General features: G+C 44.5%; 1 protein-coding gene across 1 annotated transcript; it reads right to left on the bottom strand.

Moving 5' to 3' along the window:
• Positions 1-72: 72 nt before the first annotated feature.
• jph1a (junctophilin 1a) lies at positions 73-25,973 on the bottom strand. Its single transcript, XM_079291579.1, has 7 exons — positions 25,885-25,973; positions 25,265-25,764; positions 22,216-22,984; positions 7,646-7,764; positions 1,155-1,888; positions 739-835; positions 73-555 (listed from the first exon to the last, which is right to left on the bottom strand). Exons 2-6 carry the CDS (start codon positions 25,641-25,643, stop codon positions 755-757), a joined length of 2,082 nt encoding a protein of 693 aa, XP_079147705.1. The 5' UTR covers positions 25,644-25,764; positions 25,885-25,973; the 3' UTR covers positions 73-555; positions 739-754.
• Between the last annotated feature and the right edge of the window lie 667 nt (positions 25,974-26,640).

Raw genomic sequence — 26,640 nt, 5'->3', positions numbered from 1 at the left:
GAACACCCGAGCACACTCCCGCTGCGACCGTTCTCCCCCGCCCCCCCCCCCCCCCCACCCCCGGCCGCCGGGCTCACATCTCCCCATCAAAACGTCAGATGGCAAAATAGAAAGGCAGCTGTTTGCTCCCGTCATCTGAAAGTGCATCTCCACACTCTTCCAGCAAAGTCCATCAGCCCACCGCTATCTCTGCCAAGGCAGTGGCCTACAGCGACCAGTGCTTGGATCAGCACGCGCGTGGGTTTCAATTACTTCTTTTTTTTCCAGACTGTGTATGTTTGGTTGCATTTTTTAACTTTTTTAAATCTTTTTTTTAAATCTCACTAGACACAACATTTCACCTCAGCCTTTCAGAGAAGCCAAAGGAGTGCTAATTCACAGAGCTGGCCCGTAAGAAGGCCCAATGACAGGTTTGGTGGTAGCGATGCCTTCCTCCTGATTGTCGTCGGTGTCACGCTGATTCCTAAACACCTACGGCCACCCCCGTGTCTCACTGGCGCCATTTTCGTTTTTCAAGGCCTGGTGATGCAACTGTAACCGGTTGCCATGGTTTCACTGCAACATAAAACAGTTTTTTATTTGGCTTTATTTGGCTGCTTGTCACATTTCAGACACGTTGTGGCACAATGGACACACAAGACATGGAGCGGAGGGGGGCAGACACCTCTTTAGAAATACATTTATTCATCCGCTCCATATTCATTTTTACAATAAAAGTGTCTCGAAAGATGAACTCACCTGAGAAACAGCATCATCATGTCAGAAAATGGACAAATATAATTGCAAGGCCAATATTCAGCAGCATTACCATAGCAACAAGGATCGAGTTAGGACCCTGCAAAGAAATGACATAATGACAAAGATCAGATATCGCATAATAATCTACAACAACAATCAAATGATATGAACATGCAGTACATCCATATCCACATACAAGATTGTTAACCATCTGGATATGAAGGAGTAGGCAGTATTAAAGGAATAGATAGATATTTTGGGAAAGTTAGATGAGAAAATTGATACCAGTCTTATGTTTAAGGGTGGTGGCAATCTTTTTAGCAAACACTCGGCAAGGAAGCGAATAAGCGTATTTCCCAAAATGTTGAAACTATTCCTTCCAAAACTAATTTTTCTCTCCTTTCACTGATACTTACTGTTTCTTCCGTGTTTTCTGCAATATCCATACTGGCTTTCTTTGTGTCTGCGAGGCTCTTTGGCTTTAGGGAATCCTGCTTCCTGAGTTTCGGGTCGTTCTTGTTCTCCCGTAGGGAGGCTGGCTTAGGAGTGGGGATACTATAGGACTTAGGGGGTTGTGGGGGCATACGTGCCAAGTCCAGGATAGTAGGCTCTTCTTCTCTATCCTCCTCAGGGTCCGGTGGTCGTTGGACCCTTATAGCGGTCTTCACGTAGTAACTGTGGTACTCGGTGTGGAGCTGGCCATTGGCCGGCAGTGCCAGAGGATGTGGAGCAGGAGTAGATGCCGGGGTAGGCTGCTGAATATTAGTGGGTTTGTTTGAAGCCTCGACGTGCACATGAGAACTTTTAGGGCCATCAGTGACGGCCGGCCTCTCCTCTTTACTCAGCTTCCGACTAGACCGCTCATCCTTGCTGGTCTTATGACTTGACTTCTCTTCTTTGCTTGTCTTGCGGGACGGTTTTTCCTCTTTGCTGGTTTTGCGGCTGGTGCTGTTGGCGACCAGATTTTTCTTCTTGCTGGAGTGAGGCGAGGGGGGAGGCGTGGCTACAGGACTGGTCACAGTGGAGTGGGGAGGAGTGGTACCTTTGCGGTAAAAGTGGGGAGAATCTTTATGGGCGTTTTCGTTCTTTTCAACAGGGACCTCTTTAATCTCCACCGGCTCCTTCTGCGGTTGTTTTAAGTAGTCAGGTCCTGCAGAGGTGAGAGAGGTGACTCACATTAACATAATGAACACATGCCTAAACCATAACCATTCGTCTTACTATTCTTCGAGAAGGATTTTGGAAAAAGTTTAAAAACGGTGTAGCTTTTCAACATGCAGGCCCACCAAGATTCAAACGCCACTTTATCTGAGGTTCAGACAATTCAATGTTGAGACTGGAGATCCAGCTAAATCATGACATTTTTGCTCAGGCCACGGCCTACACTGCAATTTTCAAATGGCAAGAGGCGCAATATTTGTTAAAGGCAAAATGTGTGTTGAAATATAATTTCAAATTAAATCTGCTCCATCATAATTTCAGACGTAAGAAAACATATTTGTTTGGTACAAATCTCTGCAAAAATGACACCATAATAATTATAATATGTTTTTTAATGGAAATGAGAATAAAGATGTAAAAATGATCATTCCCGCTAATATCGCGATTCATATCACGTTTGCAAAATCAGTCAAAAATAATCGCAATTAGATATTTCGATATTTCTTCAAAATTGTTCAGCCGTACAGAGAACTCTTAATCTGCGATCCATCCTGCCTGACTGGAGAGTTCCACCGCAAGCTAGAGTCAAATCAGAGCTGGCCCTAAAGCACAGTTGAACTTTCAATTAAAATATTCATGAATCAACATTATATATGCAATCATTCTGCAAAGACTGGGGGAGAGAGGGGGAAATACACAGATTAATGCAGGGTCACAAACACCATGTCACTGAGTAAGCCTCCTCTGCAGGCTCATTTTTCTCATCAGCCGTTATCTTTTATCAGCATGTTGTTTTCCGGGAAAGGCCCTTGTCACATCCATTCTCAACATCCAACCAACACGGCTGTAAAGATAAAGAGAAGCGACCTTAAGGTGCAGTGATGACTCGTTTTTTTTGTCCGGGGAAGCTCATACTGTTGGCTACATCTTTTTTCTCCCTTAGGAATTTATGGACTGAGGTCCTGGGCGAGTGGACACAGTATCGTCTAAATGCGCACTGGTCTTTTACTATATGTTTAGAATTTTCCTTATAGACATTATGTCCTCTAATGTGTGGACACAAGGGCCTGAATCTGAATGTAAATGCCTTCTGCATGTGAGAATGACACTTCATCTGTCCCTTTGTTCTGTACTGAATTCATATGTATATTAGAGACATCAGGCTCTTTGTTTACCTGTTTTTTTTCTTCCAATTTGCCGAAATGAAATGGTGTCAGAGTGACTAAGAGAGAGACATGGCTGCTTTGTTTGAAGCACATCAGATGGCATGAGCAGAGAGGAATCGTGCACATCCCATAAAGACAAGTTCAAATAGAAATATAGATAGAAGAAAGAAATATGTAGATATAGATAGAAATAATATAGTAGTAAAAGTAGAAAGTACAGACTGAGTCAGTGGTGATGTGATTATAATGTTGGTGAGTTCAGTATTGAGTTATTGTGTTTAAAAACAGGCTTATCTCAGAGAGCAATCAAAAGTATTTACGAGACGCCTCTTCATGCATGCCCCTTATTAAGTTTACATGCTGTAATTCAGTGGAAAATAATTCATATTGATTTAAATTTGACACTTATCCTCTCTAGGAGCAGTTGTACAAACATAAAGGGAACAAGTACTCATAAGCCCGAAGTATTTTTTAGCTGCATGGCATTCCTAATTTGTTTCATGACGGCCACAACCAATAAGACCTGCTACAAGGAGACTAGAGGGGGGACATTTGAACATCAGCGAGGCTTAATATATCCGCCCCGCTTAATTTCACACCATAACTCAATAAGAGTTAGGGCTTCGTGGGCGGCCCGGAGCAGTTTCACTCTGTTTGGGGACAGATTCCTGCGAGGGGTTCCAGGCATTTTCTGAATGGTTCTCGGCTCTAAAATGATCCACAGCCTCACGCCAACATAGAAGTGCAACAACGGCAGTCATTTAAAACTGCTTCCACTACACTTCTGAACAATGCTGGATTCCAAAATATGCTGAACATGCTTTTTAGAAAGCTGCTGAAGAACCTTTTGGACATTTCACTTTGATAAATCGCACTATTTGTGGTTGTTTTGTTGACACTTTAGCATGTTGGAGATGTTACTGTGATGAGTGAGGGAAGATTTTTCTTCCAGGTCAGCTGCAACGTGTACTGGGACTCAATTACCCAAATGGCTGTGGTGTTTCTTTCCTCTGAACAACACGCTGAGGCTGCAGCCTCCTAAGGAGGGTCATTAAAACGGGCCATGGTATTAGTCACGACCAAGACAAAAATACTTATTTGTCCAATCCGCACAAATAAAATTTAAGTGAAGTGCATTTTATTCTTTTTTAAGAACTGTAATATATACTGTTTTTTTTGTACCTCATCGTTGTCTCTGTGGGGCTACTAGAATACACGCTTTTGGTTAAGCTGTGGTTGACAGTTTGCCTCATGTTAATCCACAGCACATTTTCTGCTCCGGTGCACTGTTGGCAAAACACACACGCTGACACATGCGATGAAATACTCTCACAAAACACAACAGAACGGCTCTTTAAGACCCAGCCTCACCCCTACTGACCTGAATATGAGATGAAGAGCAGCAGCGGGAGGGGAGCTTCGGTATGCGTGTGCATGCATGTACAGTATGTGTGTAAATGTGTGTGTGTGTGTGGGGGGGGGCGTATATGTATAAGTCTGTTCAGTGGGTTGTGATCTCAGCATGTTCTCCACACTGTTATATTTAATATTTCATGACTCAATTTGTAACTTTTTAGATCTTTCTTCCTCCTACTCACACTGGCAGATGGGCAGGGGGAGCCGTCATTGTTCAGCCAGATTACTTCCGCTACTGTTACGTAGGGTCCAAGCACACTAGTATCTTGATTATTATCAAAAAGATAAGGCTCAAAACTGGGATGCTAATGAGCATGTTAGCACACATACTCGCATTTGCACTCATACACACACACACACACACACATGCAAATGAAGTAGGCCCATTGGTCTGTGGCGACTGGCTGCGTGTAATCAGGGTCTTCCTGTGCTTTGTTTGTAAGTGGCTTCATGCAAAGAAGGACATGGGAGGCCTCACGTTCACGTGAACTAACATGTGACCGATGGAAACAGGGCGCGCTGGACGGCACTCAATGAAAAGAGTCAAATACGGTCGTTGAAACAAGCACAAACTTTACGGCTATAAATACATCCCAATATTTGAGAACCATGTATGTTTTTTTTGGAAATTTGCCTTTCATACTACACTTTTTTTAAATACTTTAGGAATTTGTTTGGAAAAGGATCCGTTCATTGCTGTCGTCAAATAATGAATATGCTGTATCCTTGAAAGAAGTTGCTGCATAACTTTGAAGTTCAGCTGAACTGTCATGAAACTTACTCCACGGCACCTGCTGCAATGAATATAAAGCAGCACCTGCTCATGTCTGGTTTTCAGCCCTGACAGGTCCAGGCTTTCATGGTGTCACCTGGTCAAAGTGTACGTTGACTGGGTCAAACAGGGCGAAGCGGGATCCCCCCCCCCCCCCCCCAGCACCCTGGCGACCGGCTGAAGGAAGGGACAGCTGCTCTGCGTCAGCCCAGGAGAGTGGCGAGTGCGGGGCCCATCTCCTCTCAGTGCATAAGGATTTCAGCTATGTCTCCATTAGGCCCCAGTGAGCACACATCGGCACCAAATATAGCCCAATTAACGTCACCACTCAGGCCACGCCTTGCTAACCCTTGCTGCTCCCCCTCCAGGGTGCTGTGTGTGAACCAATCATAAAGGTCAGGGTCCCATTCCCTGCGACCCTCTCTTCCCTTTTGAAGTACACGCTCCCAATCTGGGTGATAATCTGCTATGTGTCTGAAATGCCAATTACAAACAACAAGGGGTTTCGACCCCGGTTGTTACCCTGAGAGGACTTATTAGAAGCTGTGGGATGTGGGTAAGTGAGAATATTTCCACTGTAGTGGTAGACAAAGCAGAATAGTTTGGGAAAGTCACACAACAGTAATGGTCATTCTGCCAGGAAGCTGCACATAGGGGAAACTGTTTGCACTCAAACATGGTATACGCTGCCAAAGCACAACGTAGGCCATTCCAGATTCCCAAAGCTGCTCTTGTGTTCTGGAAGATACAAACTTCTACAATAACTTTCATAAACAAAAAATATAATTTATGCATAAGAAATGCGTTTTCTTTTTTTTTTGCAGGTGCCTGTCTGGCTTTCGGCTGGGCTTACCAGACACGCTTACGTAACTGAATTGAACACCGCAGCTCAGATGTCGCCCCGCGCTGCACATTATTATGACATCGCCTGCTTTCTCATTCATGATCTGACTTATAAGGCAAGGACACTCTCCGCGCAGACCTGTGGACCCCGGAGATAACCCCCGGCCTGCCAAGCATGATCGCCGTTTTCCACAACACAAACAAGCCGCAGGATGCCTCTGGCCCGGGCTGGCCATTTCTGCGGCTTAGTGGAGGGACGTGCTTGAATGGGTCCCATTGTCAATCTATGCGTCACCCACTATTTTATGGTGGCTGCTGGCAAGGGCCCAAGGCCGGCTAGCTCATAGGCCTAAATATATTACAAAGAGTGGAAGAGGCAACTCTCGTACAGATCTTACGCTGTAAATAAAAAATAAACAAAACAATGTATGACATAGCAACTATGGCACTCATGCAAATGACGGATTTAGAACAATTTCAAATGACTAATTTAATGTTTGAGTTTGCTTGGCTGAAATTCTCAACTTTTAACCAAACATTGGTTGATCTGGATGGTAGACGAATGCTTACTCGAGGTTTTTTTGTCACGTTTTTTGTATCTATTATGTTATATTTAAGCAAAGATAAAAATGCTGCTCCCAGAAAATACCAGAATTAGTCATTTAAAAAATAATTAAAAACTCATATTTGATTCACTCTTTTCTGATGTTACCCTCTTTGTGCCCTTGTGTTCCACCGCTGATCCCACCTCTTTGACCAAAAAGGATTTGCACCCCTCACTATTTGTGTGGTATTATAAGTCAGGCATTGCCTTATAAAACTCTGCTTACCTTGTAAATGAACTAAACAGAGTTCAGTCGACCCCCCCCCCTGTGAGCTGCTGTATACGATGGCAGTGCGCCTGTTAAACCTCCACGCCGGGTAAAAGATGAGAAGTACTTGGTACTGGGAGCAGTCGGTATCATTGACCATCACGTACTTACCGTACCTGAAAGACAACTCGACAATTGACTAAAGTTTAGCGAGTATCTCCGAACTGTAACAACATGCCTTTGAGAGGTTTCCGTCCAGAATACACATACGCAGGCCCCCATTCTGGCGTTAGAAGTCATCCTCAATACCTCTCTAGTCTTGGATTACAGTCCTGGAACTGTAATCAGGAACTGGGTAAATGTCCCACTGTCGGGGGTGCAACAACTCATATGTTGAACCAGGCTACTGTGATAATCTTAGCAAGGAATGCAACTTCATCTCTGGGGCAGTCGCGTCTTGTCTGAAATGTCAGAAAACCCTTGTTTGCATTCATAGCCTGCACAAGGGTTCATGGAAATGTAGCCACTTGAAATACAGTCAAAGTATTGTATTTCATCACACACGCTGACCTCCCGAACCCCTCAGTGCACCTGCAGTCCAAGTGTTTCTTTCACATTGAGAGAGTGGGGAAACATCTAGTATCGAGTATCTTCGCGTCACTGCTAAGGCTGTGTGATGTCCACACTTTCAAATATCAGATAGGCGCTGTGTATGAAGACTTGCTGTTAAAGGTTACCTGGCTGGTAGAAGTTGGGGGCGAGCTCCCGAGCAACCGCCCTGGCAATTTCAGAGTCGTGCACAGCAGAGATGGCGGCCTGGTCTGCAGCCTCGCTTTTTGTCCTGGCATGGGCCGTTCTGGAAAAAGCACATATAGACAACAGACTATATTAGAGTTGCACGGTAACTCCAAAGTAAAGACACAAAGAGGATGTGTGGCACCATGTTTGAAGGAGCTGTGATAGGTATCGAGAAACATACACAAACTATTGTTTAACTGGTCTGCGACTGAGCCTGCATGCTGCCATGTCATCCGCGACACTTACGTCATCATCGGCTTTTCATCCCCTACTATCTTTCTCGCTCCTGCTCTCCTTCCATACCTCCCTCTTTCTCCTCATCTTTGAGCTGTATCACTCAGCCTGTCCCTCTTGGGGATAACATAACACATACATAACACCTCCCCTTGTGCTTCTATCGCAAATCCAAATCCTGATTTTCCAAATGGAGCGCAGCCACATCCAAGCAAGACCTTAATCCAGTCTGGAGCACTGCACTGCTGCTGAACCACACTGGAGCAGAGCCCAAAAGGCGCGCGCACGGACACACGCAGGCACGGACACACACACACACACACACACACACACACACACACACACACACACACACACACACACACACACACACACACACACACACACACACACACACACACACACACACACACACACACACATACACACACACGATATGGTATGACATGGCATCATATATATGGAAATTCTTTATTAGGGATAACCCCTTGAAATGTCATTCATGGGGATCGTCCTCAACGACAAGTAGACAATACAAGCACAATTTGACAAAAAACTAAAATAAGATAATTAAATGATACCATATATATGTGTATATATACTTACTATTTAATATGTATATAAATATTAAATAATAAGACAAAATCAGGAGGTCATACTCAAACAGAGCATGAAAATGGACAAATGATCCTATAACAAGAAGACAGGAAAGATGATATTTATTTACAGGTAGATTATTCAAATCAGAGAGAGCTTTAAACATAAAGGCGTTCAGCTGTTGACTTAAAACAATATAAACTTATCCAAACAGCAGGTGGTGTAGTGATAGCTAAGTTTCAATCCCATGCCAGTCAGCAGCAAAATCAATATATATATATATATTTTTTACAACATTTCAAAGACCGTGGGAATCCTAAGGGAGGTTCAACTCTACTCAATAAACGTCCATCTTAAAAAAGTAATGACAATACGTAGCAGTGCCTTAACACCAGCAGCCTGCATCCACGTGTACTATACTGATGCTGATGCTCAAAAACCAAAAGGCAGAAGAGAAATACTTTCTGGAATCCATGTGAGCTTAGCATTAGCGCTCAGAGATATTATGGGAGTGTAACATGGTGAGGCAGACAGAGGCCCGAGGGGTTGACCTGCTTAACAAATCCCTTGAAAAGTCAACCGCAAGATACCGTACACGTAAACGCGGTTGTGCAAACACGGAGCCATTATTATAGGAGGACGTATTCACTGGCAAGGAGCTCACAGTTACAACACACTGCCGCCACTGGACTCTCTTCAAAAAACACCGAAATATGCAAAAATATGCATCGGTTAAAGCGAGTGGATTAGTCGCTTTCAGTACGAACAGCGAGTGCACCTCTTCCACAATGCATGACAGTGCAACATGGAATGCAAGGATCCAGATGGACTGTCCAAGTGTCACTGTAAGTATTAACAGCTGTGCCTTGTGCCCTGCTTAACCCCACACATCCATCTTCCTCTCCCTCTTTCCTTCACCATCCCCTCTTTCTTTCAATCAATGCTTCCGTTTTTGTTTTTTTCCGATTCCTTTTTCATCTGTCTATTGACGCTGCATCCCCTCATCCTCATCCCTCCCTCCCTCCCTCTGTCTTTCTGTCAGAGTGACCCCAACGGACAGATGTCTCTATTTCAGACTACTTCTCTGTCCTTGGACTCTGGGCCGTCCTGTTTTTTGTTTTTCATACGCTGGGAGAGTAAGCCATTAAAATGCATAAGGAGCCATATGCTGGCTGGAGAGAGTCCCTGCTTCACCCACGGACAAAGGACACACTCAGGGTGTGTTAACAGCCTCTCGAAAACACTGACCAGCTGCAGATAAAAATACGGTTTAAGAAATTATAACATATCCGACAATGCTTTGCTTCTTTCTAAGAGTTATTAAAAACACGCTTCTATTTCTGAAATGTGTCAAATGTGCAGGCAAATGAAAGGAGGCATGAATGCCTCATGAATGTATACAGCGTGGCCGGGACATATCCTAAGGGTTTTAACAGGTCCCTTTCGGTACAGTGGGCATGAAGTCACGGGCAGACCCAGGAAGCCGTGCCGACTGTTCACAGACAGGATGTCTGGTCGTGGGAGGTGACAGGCAGAGAATGATGGGAGTAGAGGTGTGATCGAGCAGTGGAACAAGAGTGAAATGAGAGGCGAGAAAACATGGGCATGTGGAGCGTAGAGACCAAAGGGTTGGTTGGTTTTCTTCCAGGCATCGGAGAATTTCATCGCACGCTCACTTTTAATCAAACTAGCGAGCGACACCAGCACCTTCCACAATGCATGGACTGTTAAACCTGCAATGATTGATTTTATTTTGTCCACTTGAGGGCAGCGCAACAAGCGGTAAACACAACGTTGAAATGATATGGTCCAATTTTGTCAAACAAACTTGTCGGGCTCTTTAGCTGCTAAACGCTTCTCTGTTCTCTGGAAATTGCGTAGTAAGTGTTGGTCACTTCGAGCAACCCCTTTCAAACTGCACACATTCCTCTGTTAATGTTAAAATATTGCTTGCAGCAGCTTTAATATGCATTACCCTGCGAGCTTGTGGCTTGAAATGCCCATCGACAATGTGCAGGAGCACGCATGAAGACAGGCAAACGTTTTTTCCAGCCCAAATTATGTAATGCACTGTCACACATACGAGGCAAAACAAAGTCTGGGTAAACAACAAGATGCAAGCTCACGATTGACCTTTGAAAAAGTTTGAGGTTCTATTACTTTGTCAGCAGCCTGCAGCCTCCCTGCTAGAAGCAGATCTGCCTCTGAATATAAAGCAACACCTGTTCGTGTCTAGTTTTGGGCTCTGCCGGCACTCCTGTCAGGTTGAGAGCCGGGGATGGGTCCAAGCAAATCAAGGTATTTAAATCCGTAAATGCACCTGCTGGCACAAATGCAAATATCACACACACACACACACACACACACACACACACACACACACACGCACACACACACGCACACACACACACACACAAACATGAGTTTGTAGAAATTTGGACAAAGTGTAGAAGAGAGCAAATACTTTAAAGCAATTGTTTTGGACTGAAGCCCCGCTCGGGAGATGAAATCGATGAAGGCCCAGTGAGATCCATGATCGTTTCATTAATGTGACAAATGAATTGCTTGTTAAAGTGTTGAGTCAGTTTGGCAGGCAGTGCGGCAGCTGCGGCTCTTTGTCTCCGTGGATTGTGTGTCTATGTCTGTGTGTGTGTGTGTGTGTGTGCGTTTGAGATAAAGAATGAGGGAGAGAAAGGTAAAAACACAGACCAAGTAAAAGGTATATGGAAATGGAAAGAAGACACGGAGCTGCAGAGAGAAAGAGAATGACACCCGGGTATTTAGAACTGCTGAGTTATGCATCTCAGTCCCTCTAATTTCACTGTCAGGTTCAATTTCAAACCCAAGCTCACATGCGGCACGGTGCCGCCTCCTTTAAGGTTTTTCATAACTCGGCCTCCCGCAGAACACCGTATGTTTGTATCCGTATTATGTGCCTGTTGTGTGTGATCGTGTTTGTGTGTGCATGTTCCCCCGAGTGAAGCTTCAGTCCATCGCTCCCCAGGCTGTGGCCTATTTGAGGAATCTCCCTCACATATGCTGACACAGTTCTGCACCCTCCTTCGTCCACCCTTTTGCTTCTTCCAATACCCCCCCCCCCCTCTTTGCCTCATCTTTCTTCCCTCTATCACGGCCTCTTCCTCCCCCTCCTCAAGGCGTCCAAGCTCGGTAACTGGAATGCTGACTCGTACAGTACCGGTATATGATAAGACAGAAGATTAGTCTTGACCTCGCCCCGTGGTAAACATCAGCACTCAACAATCTTCCTTTAAATGTCATCAGTCGCTTTCATCGCCCACGACTAAGAGAAAACTGCTGCCATACAGCAGGAGTCATATTTCAAGTCTATGCTCCATTTGATGTTCCTGTTGAGTGAGCGAATCTGCTCATGAAAGGACATTATACAGCAACATAAATGACTGCCCTGTATCTTACCAAAACACCTCCCCAGGTCCAAAAGAGCAGCACCGCACATCACAGAACGTCTGCACAAATTAGCACTTCGTTCACCCTGCACATATGTCTTGTATCCGCGCAGGCCTGCTATTGAATTCCCGGCTGGTGCTGATTCAGGATTACTCAAGCGTGACGAACACCATTAGTGGTTGGCTAAAACCAACTCTGAAATTATTCAGGAATTATTCCTGGGTTGAGGTCTGGGCTCACATTACCAGGGTCTGCAGTGGTGGGGGACGAAGTGGCTGTTATTACGAGATAAGCCAACTTTATCCTGAAGAGAGAGCTATGGAGCGGTACAATGAGAATATTTGGGCATGGCTACTGTACTTGAAGCTTTTTAGATCCCAGGAGATCCTGGTGGTTTGGCAGGCTGGGGCTCTGGGAACATTCCCCGTCTTTCTCTGTTTCTATCCTGTTACTCTTTTCAGCAGAGATATGCAAGCCCAACATAGAAAAGGCACTTGAATAACGTACATGGCGCAACAATATGAAAAACACTTGCAAGGGTGACAGCATACGGCAGGCTGCAAGGGAAACGGATCAATGAGCAGGGATGAAACGTGGCTGTGTCCAGCAATGAAAACACCTTTGTCTACAGCAGAATACTGTAGACAAATACTGAAGGGGTATGCGCGAGAAAGACACACTGACCGTCTCGAGAATCCCTTATGGAAAACAATAATCTTGACTAAAAGCACAGCACTGTCATAGCTTAAAGGAAATGATGCAATATTTGGGAAATACATTGACTTTCTTGCTGAGAGTTTGATAAGGAGGATATTCAGCCAGCCGGTGGTCAGCTGATCAAAACACAGACTGGAAACAAATTTGTTAAAACTTAACTATAATGTAATTGAATGCCTTGTCGTATTTTTTTATCTGTATCTTCATGATTCAGGATCCATTTTTATTTAGTCCCAAATAATCGTGTTATTCATGATACAAAGGATAAACTGGCCGGTAGAGACATTTCGAGGAAGAAGAATGAGAAGAATCCGTTTTGATTAAACTGGGGAAAAAAAAATCCCACAAACTCGACTGATATTTTGGGCTGTGGATTACAAACACAGCTAATCGTCTCTCACTGGTGTTCTCTATTCAGGAGCTCTGCACTGAACCCTCCACTGAGACTCCAACTGGCCTTCGTCCAAAAAAAACATGGTACAGGTATGTGTGTGTGTGTGTGCCTCTGAATCAGGATTTTAGTGTGTGAATGTGTCGAGGTGCTTCTCAGAAAGTACTGTGAATATACATATACTTTATCCTGATAAATACTGTGCATGTTTCGAGCTCTGTTATGTTTGAAGGTCTGATACGCACTCCTCTGACTGCAATGTGAGACCTCATTGGCGCGTTGAGAGAGTGACACAGAATCCCTTGCTGAGATGATCCCTCTGGTTTTGGTGAAGGGCAGTGGCAGGGATTCAGACCTCAGCTCTGTGCTCGTTGTGTCAACACTGCTAGTGAAACATGGCCACAGCTGATACAGCTAATGGCACAAAAGAGGGGGGGGAGGAGGGCGATGGTGGCTAAACCATACACTGCAAGGAAAACAGGGATGTTGTAGCCTAACTGTGACGTCAAAGGACGGTTGAAAATATTATTTCCATGATTGATTTCTCTGATTCTCTCATAATTGTTTTGTCCATAAAATGTTCGGGTTCTCAAATCTGTATTAAGCTGATCGGGCCAGATGACCAATACACGCTAAGTACAGATTATTTGAAATCATTCTGAAAGTTATTGTCTCCGCTACATTTGTTGAGTGATGGCGAGCTACTCAATCAATTTTCAGCACCACAGGAATCCCTGAGCCTTGTTCATTTTTTAAAAATTGACACATAAGACTTCATAAAATCCCGAGAGTTAAAAAAGATAAGAATGTAATAGGAGAGGTCAAGAGGCCACGGGGCTTATACAACGGACCTCCCTCAGTATAAAGACAAAAACAAACAACGACAAAAAAGGAAAGAAAAAACGAAGCCAACATAATTTAGAAAAATACAACAAAAAAATGAAAAAAACAAGAAGCACACAAAATAAGCAGAAAAAACTAACCAATGAGTAAACAAAAATCCCCAAAAAACAAATAACTACATGACACAATACGGGTGAAATAAAGAATAATCATGATGATAAACAATTTCCCCGAGCTGAAAATATTCTATTTAAAATGACAACACACAGAGAGGGCTATTTGGTATCCTTGCTTGACTTAAACAATTCATCTATTGTCAAAAGTGTGGTTCACTCTCTGTCAATTCACTGATTGACACACTGACTAATTGTTTGTTTCAGCACCAAAATGAAATGGAGCAAAACATTAACTGAAAAAAACATCACTTAAAGTCAAACATTCTGAGCTCCAGATGAATCTCAGGACCGGATCTACAGGTTTTGTGTTTGAGTCAGGCAACATTTGTCTGTTTTCACACAAACGCAGACACACACGCAGGGCTCTGCTGATGCAAATCAAGACTTGTTGTCACACGACTATGCAGCCATTAAACACCTGCAACATTTACACAATGCAGACATACATGAATGCAAAAGCTTTTAAACAGCGCCTTTGAAAAATGGGCTACCTCTCATGCAAATGACCGTGTTCACTCTGATTTACACACACACACACACACACACACACACACACACACACACACACACCAAATCTGCATGAGAAGTTGAAAAGGACCATTAGTTAGACGTGTCATAATGAGACCCACTGGGAACGCGTGTGAATAAAGGACACACTGAGGTGACTTCATAGCGCTTTCAATCTTTTGTAATTCTCCAGCTGGAACCAGACACGTCGCTCAAGCCTTAAAGGATGAATCAACACAATGTAGAACCAACGACGCCTCTTCACTCCGCTACTTCATAAAAGAAAATCAACAAATGGCTGACACGATGATGACGGCGGTGAGGCGGTAACCGTGGTAACTGCCCGGGACACTTGAGCAAGCTGTCCAACCAGGCATCTGGTCTGTATTAATGAATTTGCAAATGAACAAACCCACACTACAGCCTACTGTATGGGTAAAGTGTTGCACGCACACACACACACACACACACACACACACACACACACACACACACACACACACACACACACACACACACACACACACACACACACACACACACACACACACACACACACACACACACGCACACACGTTTTTCAAAATGTGACAAATCTAAAGTGTGCTTTGGCAAAGTGAATATACGCTGTAAAAGGTGTACAACTTGGCTGAAAACAGCAAAACAGGCGCACACAGACAGACACTCCACGGTGTGTCTCATTTAACTACGAGGCTCAACATCCGAAGCTGGACCTGTGCGAGCGAGTGAAGGTCACATTGCCTGGTAACCACTTGAGCTTAAGGAATAGTTTTAATGATGGTCTGTGCTCTCTCCTCCAATCCCCTGCCACCACTGCGCACACAAATGCACGCACACACTTTCATATACACACAACCATTCATTTCCTCTTCAGTGCAAAGCCAAGAGGAGCATTAGGTTACATCTGCCCACAGCTGAAACATTATGATCATGCAATCTATCTTTCAATGCTATTTCACGAGATAAATAGAAGACATGTGACTGAAAAAGCCAACTACTATGAAAGACACATCTATACAACACATATGTACAATAATGCCTCTATATGATTGACTGTAACTGTTAACTTATGTATGAAATATGGTTGGATGACAGCAGAATATATACAGTGAGACAATACCAGTCATACTTGGGTAGCTGTCAGTTTAGTAGTTCAGTGAGCTGATTTATGGCGGTATTGAACTTTATCTTGATTAGTGCCTGCAACTCCTAATCGATCAAAAAATGAGAATAAAAGATCGGCAATTTTGACAATTAAGTTAATAGTTTTGAGACATTAAGATGATACTGAATATGTCTGGATTGTTGACTGTTGGTCAGACATATAAACCATCTTCATAATATATATGCAACGGTCTAAATAGCAAAACGAACCAAAATACACAGGACAATATGTAAAATGACATACAATAAAAGAGTGTGTTCTGCTTTTCCACTGCATATCTACTTTAAGTCACAGTCTGCAAGCTGTGGACACTATTTTGAGGAGTTAACAGGTTTATTCCCCACCAATGCTGCTGCCTCTGGAGTGGCTTTAGCGTCACAACAGCGTGCACTAAATTGACAGTTGCTAAAGACCTCTTTGTGATATTGAGCTGCAGCACCTTCAGCAGAGCCCACAGCTCATTATAATGTAATTGTTATGGACTTGTAAATCAATGACTTTTATCTGGATTCACCTCATCGGTAGACTTAAGAGCCATTGATCCATGTTGCACACGTGTTTGAGTATTGACATACAGCACATCATGAACCAATGTAAAATAAGATACACATGATAACAGTTCTTGAACGGGTGCGTGTGGTTAGACACGATTGCACATTGACATTTGGGATTGTTTACATCATGTCTTGTCACGTCATGGGAAATTCTCAGGAGGGTCGCACACACACACACATGAACACACACGCGGGGAAATCCTGGGAGAACGAGCTCACTGAACAGAAACGCTATTTGCTTGTACTCGTTATTTCTGTACATTTCAAAGCACAGTGTGTCAAATACAATATCTTACTCACTCCACCGACTACGGTTCTTATTATCCACTGTTACATCAACAGTGAATTCAGAGACAAGTAGATACAATCACATTCACTGTTTAATTCACTGTTTAACCCTGGACCTGCAGGCTGAGGGTTGATTTCTGCCAAAATATTCCCCACTTGGGAACGGAGACAAGAATATGCTTCGTCTGCTCCCCTCTGCCTGGTATATGCTCTGATTTTGAACATCACCTCCTTTTAAATTGAGTCTGTGTATTGACCTGTACCATGATTGCAGGGATGTGCAATAATCAAAATGACAAGACTCGTAATCCACAGCCATGCTGGTGGCTCTTGCGAAGCCGTATTTGGGCACAGCGGTGCTGTAAGCTAAATGCTAAAGTAAACGTGGGAACCATGAATTTCATGGCAAACTTCCCAATAGTTGTGTATTTCCAGCTATTTCCGTCTGGATCAGAGTGAATTTGGTCTACTGCGTAACAGTGAGACACCATTAATTACTTTGACCATAAGGGATTATTCTATTGTTGTGCGTCATAAAACGTATAAATGTGAAAAAGTTTCCCTTTTACCAAGCCCTAATAGCTGAGCGCAACATCGCCCTTTCCTTACATCAATTCCTCGAACACTCCTTCCGTGCTTCCATCGAGTGTCATCTTTCTGCTAACTCTGAGTTGCCATAACGACAACATGGCAGAGTACAGAAGAGGAGTACAGGACACAATGTCATTTTTTTCTCACTGTGGGTCATTTGAAAACCGCTCAACTAACTCTCCATGCATGCGCCATTGCATCAGCTACATTATTAATAGCTCTTTCGTATGTACAAGCTGGCAGTGACGTTGGTCATTCATGTCACTGATATAGATAACATGAGGCACATGTGGCCGGGTATTTCTTGTGTGTGTGTGCATCATTTGATACTGTCAGCAATAAATTGTTATGTTACCTCACACCATCACATCGCCATAAATAGGAGACATAAATATACTGTACCATGTGGCATGCCTATGACTCTGATTCCCTTCCACACTTACAGTTACTGTACGCTTTGTGCCTCATTGCTACTGTACATGTTGCCACTTCATAAAAACTTGACATACTTTTGAAAGGTGTGTGGCGGCACTAATGACAAGAGGTGGCACCGGCACTAAGATCAAGCATACACGCCCACACACACACACACACACACAAATTAACCCAACCTCTGCTCCTATTTGGAGCAGAAGAAGTCATCCCCGTCGAGGAGGACAGCCAAGATGGAATCTTACATGATGTACTGTGGGTGTTGGGATTTTTTTGTTCACAATTTGAAACACAGGCTGATCTATAACTCTCTCCAAAAAGGGCAGGTGGTGAGTGGCTGAGGTCATCACACAGCAGGTTATAAACAAACACCCCTGGATACAAACGCACCACACACACACACACACACACACACACTGCACACACATATAGCACACACACTTTCTCTGTTCTCTCGCCAAATGATAGCATCCTTATCTCATCTCTCACATCCAAACACACAGTTTCTCCCATTCTCTTCTCTTCTGCCATTTATGTGAACACACACACACACACACACACGCACTCACACGCACGCACACACACACACACCCACGCACAGACATTCAGGAGAGATGATAGTGTGAGGGAGATGGCGGGATGCTATATCAGTGGTGGGACGGGTATATATTCCTGGCTGGTGCTGATAAGCCAACTGATGCCATGCCTTATTTAGTCAGTACTCACTGCTGACACGCTAGCAGAGTAGCACACACCGCATGCACTATATGTATGTGTTTGTCTTGTGCGTGTGGGAGGTGTTCCTGTGTGGAGAGAGGTGAGTTCTGATGAAATGAATGCATATAGATAGTCTCTCTGTGTGTGTGTGTGTGTGTGTGTGTGTGAGTGTTTGTAAGAGCGGGTGTGTGTGAGCGAGAGAGAGAGAGAGAAAGAAAGATAAACAGAGTGGATGGATACACATGGGTAATGTTTTACTACTGATTAAAATGGCAATTGCAACATAATGTATTCGAAGTTTAAAATCGTCTTTTTGGTGCGGTCATCTCCCGGACACCTATCAACATACAGTCAGGTGTGCAAAAGTTATACTTATTTTGGATCGCCACCAAAATCGATCCAATTTCTAAACCAAACGCAATCTATTTACATGTGGGACTTAAGGACACGCAAAACAAAGCCAAAAACAGCCTCGCTTGCAGAGGTGATGATGGTTCACACTTAACACATATCATTAGTCTCAGCTTTTTGCTGATTGCAGTGAAGAAAAAATAAGCATCATATAAATATCTTTCCTACTCCAGTGGACCTGCATATTTGGTGTTGGTTAAGCTTCCACTAGAGCGCGCAGAGCAAATAGTGCTATCAAATGGACACACACCCTTGGCCTCTACGCATGGACTTGCTGACACTCTGTTTGTTTTGGCTTTTCTTTCAGCAGTCTTAGCATTGGAAAGGCAGTGTGCTTCATCAACTGAAACTACGAAAAAAGAAGCAGAGAGAAGAAGAAAGAAGCAGTGTAGAAAATGTAAACCAATATGCAACTCTGCAGCTTTGGTCAGGTCATTTTAACACTACACACACACACACACACACACACACAATTCATTTTAAGACTTCTGCTCTAATGAGATAGCATAGCGAGTGTATGTGGAACAAAGGCCATTACGGTAGATTACACAGCGTATAGACTGACACACCACTGAGCCGCCAGGATACCTAAACTGCTGATCTGTAACAAGAAGGATTTGTGGGAGAAGCATCATGACACGGTAGACTCTTCAATGGCACTTATCTCAGTTCACAGGCCTCTGAAACACACACACACACACACACACTGAACGCTGGTTGTGCAGAAGTGGATATTACATAGATGAGGCTGACTACAGTGAATGGGGGTCACAGACACAGAACTCCACTCCACTTCAGCGCACTAGCTCTCTAGCGATTGGCTGATCGCAAGCATGACGTCATTAGCTCCACCCCAGAGGCTGATGGGATAGCTCTTCTGTACAGTAATTCACCCCCCCCCCCCCTCTGTACCCTTTTTAAAACAATTCTGCTCTTTTCATTTCTGTCCACTCCAGACCTCAAAACCTCTTGCTCAGCACAGTCGCTGCATCCCCCATCTTATCCAATCACCATTTATCCCCTGGCTCTCTCACTTCAATCCATTCCTACTCCGTCCGTCTCCTCCACCAGCTCTGTCTCCATCCCCTCCCCTCCCTTTGGGTACGCTCCACATTCAAAGACAGAGAGTCATGTGACGAGAGAGCTGGATCGATACGAGCGCATCATCTTTTGCCATGCACTGTATAATGAGACTTGCATAACCCGCTTACATGCAACTGTCGCCTGTTCTGCCATTCTAGCTGTTCGTTACACAAATATAGTCTTAAAGAGATTTCAGTCAGGAGAAAACTGAGGAGCCGGCTGCCAGATTTCCAGCAGCACACGATGGATTGGCACGTATACCGGCCAGCAATTTGATCACTTACTACAGTACGGGGGACCTCGTTTCCTGCCATAAAGACTTTGTATCAGCTCGAATGCTTTTACTGTTGTTGCTTTTGGAGAAATAGGAGATCAGATGGCTCTTTCTTTCAACACATAATCCATTTTTCTCTTTGAGTTTGTCTCAACCTCGCTGGCCTTCGCTGAGACAGACAGACTCATAATATTATGGGTGCTATCTGTGGAGCAAACAGTATGCAGTCCTTTCTACACTAAGCATGTTAAATCCATCTTATGTAATCTTTATCTTATACCCCTGAAATCTGCAGAATAAAGCCTTTTCTCTCCCCGCTCGCTGGAGAGGAATTATTGAAATACTGTTATTCATTGTCTCCATCATATTGAGTGTGTTCTTTTATTTTATCAGCTAAAAATAAATATTGATAATCCTTCAGACTAAAAAATGTTGAAATAATGAAAGCCATTACAAATGACCAGAACACAAATCCTTTCAAATCTAATTTCTTTAGCCACGCTAGTGTCGTGACTCTGAAGACGGCTATGTCAACAAATATTGGATGGATTGCCAGAAAATGCGGTCCCGATATTCATGGAGCACAGAGGATGAATCCTAAAGACTTTGGTGATCCCCTGATTCTTATTGTAGTGCCACCCAGCAGGTCACTCATCCTGAAAAAGACATTCATGGTTACCAGATGATACATCACAATCACTTTGACGATTCCCTGACGTTTCCTGTAGCGCCAACATGAGATGGACAGTTGTGGTTTTGAGTGAAATGTCTCAACAACCATTAGTTGGATTGTCATAAAATGTTGTTCCCAACAGGATGAAACGTAAGAACTTTTTGTGATCCCTAAAGATTTCATCCACTGCCTTCGTCAGGTCAAATGTGACTGAGGACATTTGGTATTAGCGACCAAATAGCAAATGTGTTTCAGGATAAATCGCAAACGGTAGCATGCTTACAACATAAACCCTAATAGTGAACAAGGTAAATATTTACCTGTGAACCATCCGCATGGCATCCGTTAGCATTGTCACTGTGGAATGTTAGCATGCTGACGTTAGCATTCGGCTCAAAGCACTGCTGCGTACAGCCTCACAGAATCCTGTGGATGTCAAGTCTTCGTCTTGTGTAGTTACACTAAACATAAAAGAAAAAAAATCTGGAAATTTGTGAAGCTGTGCACAGCAGGATTCAACTGATTAACTGATTAAAGTTCAATCATAGCTGATTTCGTGTCTTTAATTATTTGGTTGACTGAACAATTGTTTTGGAATTACCATTGTTTGTGTGTGAGTACGAGTGTGCCGGGTGTGTGTCTGAGACAGAAATAAACATGTGTTTTGCTTTGTTTGTATTCCACAAGCTTGTCAGTATGTTTTCATGCATGCAAATTCACGTGCACCTCTGGAGACAAAGACAAAAAAAAATCAAAAAAAAATCAAAATATTTGTTATTGCACAGAGACCCTGTCACAGCTTGTACACATCCTCACAGTCTTCAGTCTAATGATTCCCTGATGCTGTGAAACCATAGGATGTCAAAGGGATGGTGCGTAGGCTGAACTGTGTCCCAGTAGGAGGGAGGCTTTAAACAAAAAGGTCACATCTCATCCACCTGTTAAAGAGCAGATTCCACATCAGAGCAATACTTGGCAGGAGGAGCAGGTATCGTTATTGGGCACACGAGACGCGCTTGGCCCGGGCGCAGGTATGGCTATACTGCTCACACACAGGCACACACGTCTCTCTCTCCCACATTCACAGACCAACACACACACACACACACACACACACACACACACACACACACACACGCAGGATGCCCGACCCCTCTCCCTGGGAATGAAAGATGTGAGCAGAGAATCGTAACAGAATGATCACACTGGCTACACAAACGTCATGACTGTTGATGATGTATAAAGGTCGGCGCTGTTGTCATGGGACTCCACTTACAGGCCACTGCTCTGACTCTTCAGTGGTGACAATAAAGTCCTGAGGATGTTCGCCCTGCTTTAGGTGTGTACACAGCATACACACCCACATGCGCATGCAGAAGCATGAATGAACACATACATAAACACAGTACCTGGAAGCTGCTATTTCCACTTTACTCCTGGCAATGGCTGCAGCCCTCTGTGCCGCCTCCACAGCCCGGTCCACCTTCTCTTTGGTTTTGGGGTTCTTAAGCGGAATCAACTGCTTCCTTATTCCACGCACCAGCACGTTATTTTTGTACTTCCCTTCTTCTTTGGTGCCATCTGGGAAAACTGTGGACCCGTAACCATGGCGCTTGTTGTTAAGCCACTCTCCCTCGTACTTCATCCCATTGGATCTCTCTGAAACGCCAAATCCATTGCGCTTGTCGTTCTTCCATTCCCCCATGTAGGTCTCAGTGGTGGTGGCATCCACATGGTCCTCGAGAGGCAGGTCCTCGTCTGGCAGCTCGCCATCGCCGATGGATATGGTAGAGTTGGCGTCGCTGGAGCTGATGCGGCTCATGGCGGCATCGCTGCGCGCCGAGCTGCGCTTGCTGGAGATTGAGGTCCGAGAGTCAGACTTGCGCAGCTGCCGAAGGCTGCCAAAGAGTGAGCCTCGGCGGAACAGGCCCTTCTTCTTACCGGTGACAACCTCGCTGTCTGAGTGGAAGTTCAGGACGAAGCCGCCACGACTGCCTGTCGGCATGTCTGCGGGAGAGGAGAGGTCCTGGAGCACTGCGCCGTTGCTCTGCTCAGAGCGCAGGGAGGCCAGAGACGTGCGGAGAGGAGAGCGGATGACTGTGGCCATGCCATAGGGAACACTCTGACGCACGCCATAGCCGTGTCGCATCCCACCCATCCACTGGCCTTGATAGGTACCTGAAGAACCAAGAGAGGTCAGAGTCACTGAATCAGATTAGTTACAACTACTGCTGCTACATCAGATCCTAGTGGGGCCCAACTGTTTTACCACTGCTTAATAGGATGAAACAATGCAAAGATTGCTTTCACAGTCCCTAATTTGAAATCCTGTTGTTACCAAGTGAATATTTTTGCTTTGTTTGTTTAAATCAAGACTCATTCTCTGACAAACTCTCTCTATTACCCATCAAATCCAAGAAGAGACAGTTAGCATCGGCTGGTATGATAGAAAAGTGGTCTCGCAATGATTTTAAGAAGCAATGCTGCTTGTGTGTGTGTGTGTGTGTGTGTGTGTGTGTGCTTGCTTGTGTCTTATCGGGGCCACTTTATCTAAACACAATCGAAAGTACTCATCTCGATGACTAAGTCATTCAGGGGAGTGTTTGCACCAACACTGATGATAACAGAAGCGTATTATAAGATACGTATGTGTGGGTAACATTTACCGTCATAGTTACAGTGAGTTTGGGTTTATCTTGGTTCTAGTGGAGACAGCAACAAGAAGGTTTATCTGTTTCCTCTGCAATTTATTTTCTGGCCAGATATTCTCTATATCAGCACTAAGAAACAGCGTTGCACGTGCGAGCACAGAGGAGCCTTGCTGCAGGGGTGCAGAGTATGTCAGCTAATGAAATGTTTTCTCTCCTTCCCCTCAGATCTGGGACTGTGAGCATAACTAACTCAATCACAGAGATTTGATGAAGGCACTGATACCGAGGATCACTTGGGATGAATGTGAATCACTCAGCTAGGAGCCTATTTTCAGGCGGCCAATAACTCTCCCACTGACAGTAGGCACATTCACCACCATCCGTTTGTCTCTGACGACAGGGAGTTGCTATGAGTCACATAATGAGAGGAATACTTCATTAATCCCATTTGGTGCTGCTGAGCCCAAAGAGCATGTGATGTCCTACAGTAGCTTCTTCAGAGCATCATATTGCAATCCTGATCCTAATAATAAGAAAGGCTTGTTAAGCCAGCACTCCAATCTCATTGACCGACACCATTAGATAAGCCATAATGGTCAGATTCGAAGAGAAAATGATATACCAGCCCGGGCAGGAATTTAGATGGATAAACAGTGTGAGATTAACATGCTGGCTCTGCACTACAGTTGAAATCGCTGACCCTGCAGATCAAGTTATCAGGATGTTGCAGGGTCAGACGGCCAGATGTTCTGCAGATCCGAGGATCAGCTGATTTCGCAAGCCCAGCCCTCTGTAACCATCAATTGAGAGGCATGTACTGCACCGTATGGCCACCGTTAGTGGAGATGATGCTCACACATGTTTCACGTGTTTCATAACCAGAAAGGACCGTCTGTAATAGGCCTTCTGCATTGCTTGCAAGCACTTGTGTTCCCGGGCCTGTCAGGATGTTTCCTCCCTGATCACACAGGTCTCTAGACAATCTGTGAACACACATTAGTGAGATCAAAGCTCTGACAAGTCGGCTGACCTCTCACTTTCAAAGTCCAAAAGAATGTCCTGTGTATGACTTGGCTGAAGGCATTTGTGCATTTCCAATTCAGAAAGTTGATTAGAATATGTATCCAATGTGGAAAAACATTTTCATTATTTCTTCTTTGAAACGTGTCAGGTTTAACTATGTTAAAAGCAGCACTTAAAAAATAAAAATTAAAGTTAATTTTCATCGGGAAAGCTGGCATTTACGCAAAAGATATACCTGAGGAAGAGGTGTGTTATTGCCGTTAAGAGTGGCAAAGAAGTAGGTGATGACTGGCTATAAATGGCACCAAACAGACTGCTTTGCTCTGATTTCCAAACTCCTTCTAGCCGGGGCATGGTGCCACTGAGCTGGCAACGGGAGTCACTCTCCTCCCACAGTCATATGAGGAGCAACCGGTAGTTGCCAAATGAGATGTGTATTTGGAATAAGAGGGGAACTATCAACCTGCTGTGTCCAGCAAGTTAACATCACAAGCGTGATAAATCATTCTTTTGTTGTTGTTGGGGGGGGGGGGGTAAATGATGCGCGCTGACCCTGGTGCGCAGTGCGCAATATCAGCTTCAACTCAGATCATATCAGATGGAGATTCATGCACTGGTGTATTTCCAATAGACTCCATTAGCTTCAGTCTGAGCATCCTCACACACACACACACACACGCACGTACACATACAGGCTATAAAGCGCATCGTCAGACACGGCCGTTAAAGCGACACTGCAGGTTAAACAAACACTGGGCCATGTTTACAAGACAGGGTTTCTTACCGCCATCGCCATAGGTTTCGATCCCATATCCATCCTGCAGCCCGTTGCTCCAGGTGCCGTCGTATCTCGCGGGCGTGTTGTGGCTTTGCCGGATACCGTAGCGACCCTTAAAACCGTGACTCCACTCTCCGCGGTACATCCACTTCCCTTTATTCTCCACGCCGAGCCCGTGCCGCTTCCCCTGGGACCAGTAGCCCCTGTAGGTATTCCCGCTGGGCCAGGTGTACACCCCCACTATCTCAAAGCCGTGCGACCAGGACCCGGCGTACTCGCCCTGGCCCTTGGGTCCGGTGCAGATGCCGTGTCCGTGGGCTTTGCCATCCTCCCACCCCCCGCAGTAAGTCCCACCGTCGTCGAAGTCAAACCTTCCGCCCGTCATTCAGATATGGGCTGAAAATAAAGCAGATCGTGCGCTGCTGCAGACTCCGGCGTCTCCAGGACCGTGGTTTGGGGATCCAGGACCGGTGGTGTGATGAAAGGATGAGCCAACGAGATGATGACTAAAGAAACATAAAATAGCAGGGTGAGGATCATAGGCTGGTACTTCCAGACACTGACATGCAATAGAAAAGGCATGCGTAACGGTAAGTGGGAAGGTATGAATGGTGGGCGTCATTTACCGAGGCGCACGCCGGATTCTCCGTTCTGTGTCGCTCGTCTCCCCCCTCTCACCCACTGATCACAGAGGGAGAGAGAGGCGTCGAGTCCCTGCTGAGGAAAGACACTGGGCCAATCGTAACGTCACGCCACAGGGACCTCCCACTCTCCCATCTCTCTCTCTCTCTCTCTCTCTCTCTCTCTCTCTCTCTCTCTCTCTCTCAGTAAAGAGTCTGGACTCCCCTCAACCACCACAGCCAAACTGCTACACATTTGAACGACGTCTCACTTTACACATATCTGAATACCCACATTACTATTTCCCATTACACCCATGTAATTGTACCAATTGTCTGTTATTATCATTAGTGAGTTTAGGATTATACTTGTTTATCTAACTGCCCAGTTACACAATACTGTCAAATACTATGACCTACTTCATGAGACTTAAAATATAAGCTATATATATATATATATATATAGAAGTGTTTTTGGTCATGATTGCAACGACCCATGTGACTCAAAATGACTCCATAAAAATAAAAACATTTGTCAGAAACATCATTTTTGTCAATGAATGAGGTCATTCCACCTCTAAAACTGATATCAAATATGTGTGACACTAGTGGCCTTTAATATGATCACTTTCTGCATTGGGCTGACCAAAAACACGTTGGTGTCCACCAACAGCTTAGACATTGAAGGAATAGATAACAGCGACCTCTGCTGTCCAAATGCTTTTATTGCATTGCTGGAACGATATGATCGAGTTAAGTGTT

Source organism: Melanostigma gelatinosum (assembly GCF_949748355.1).
Source record: "Melanostigma gelatinosum genome assembly, chromosome: 20".
Lineage (NCBI taxonomy): Eukaryota > Metazoa > Chordata > Actinopteri > Perciformes > Zoarcidae > Melanostigma > Melanostigma gelatinosum.
Note: the sequence above shows the minus strand (reverse complement) of the source record. Positions and strands in the feature narration are given on the sequence as shown.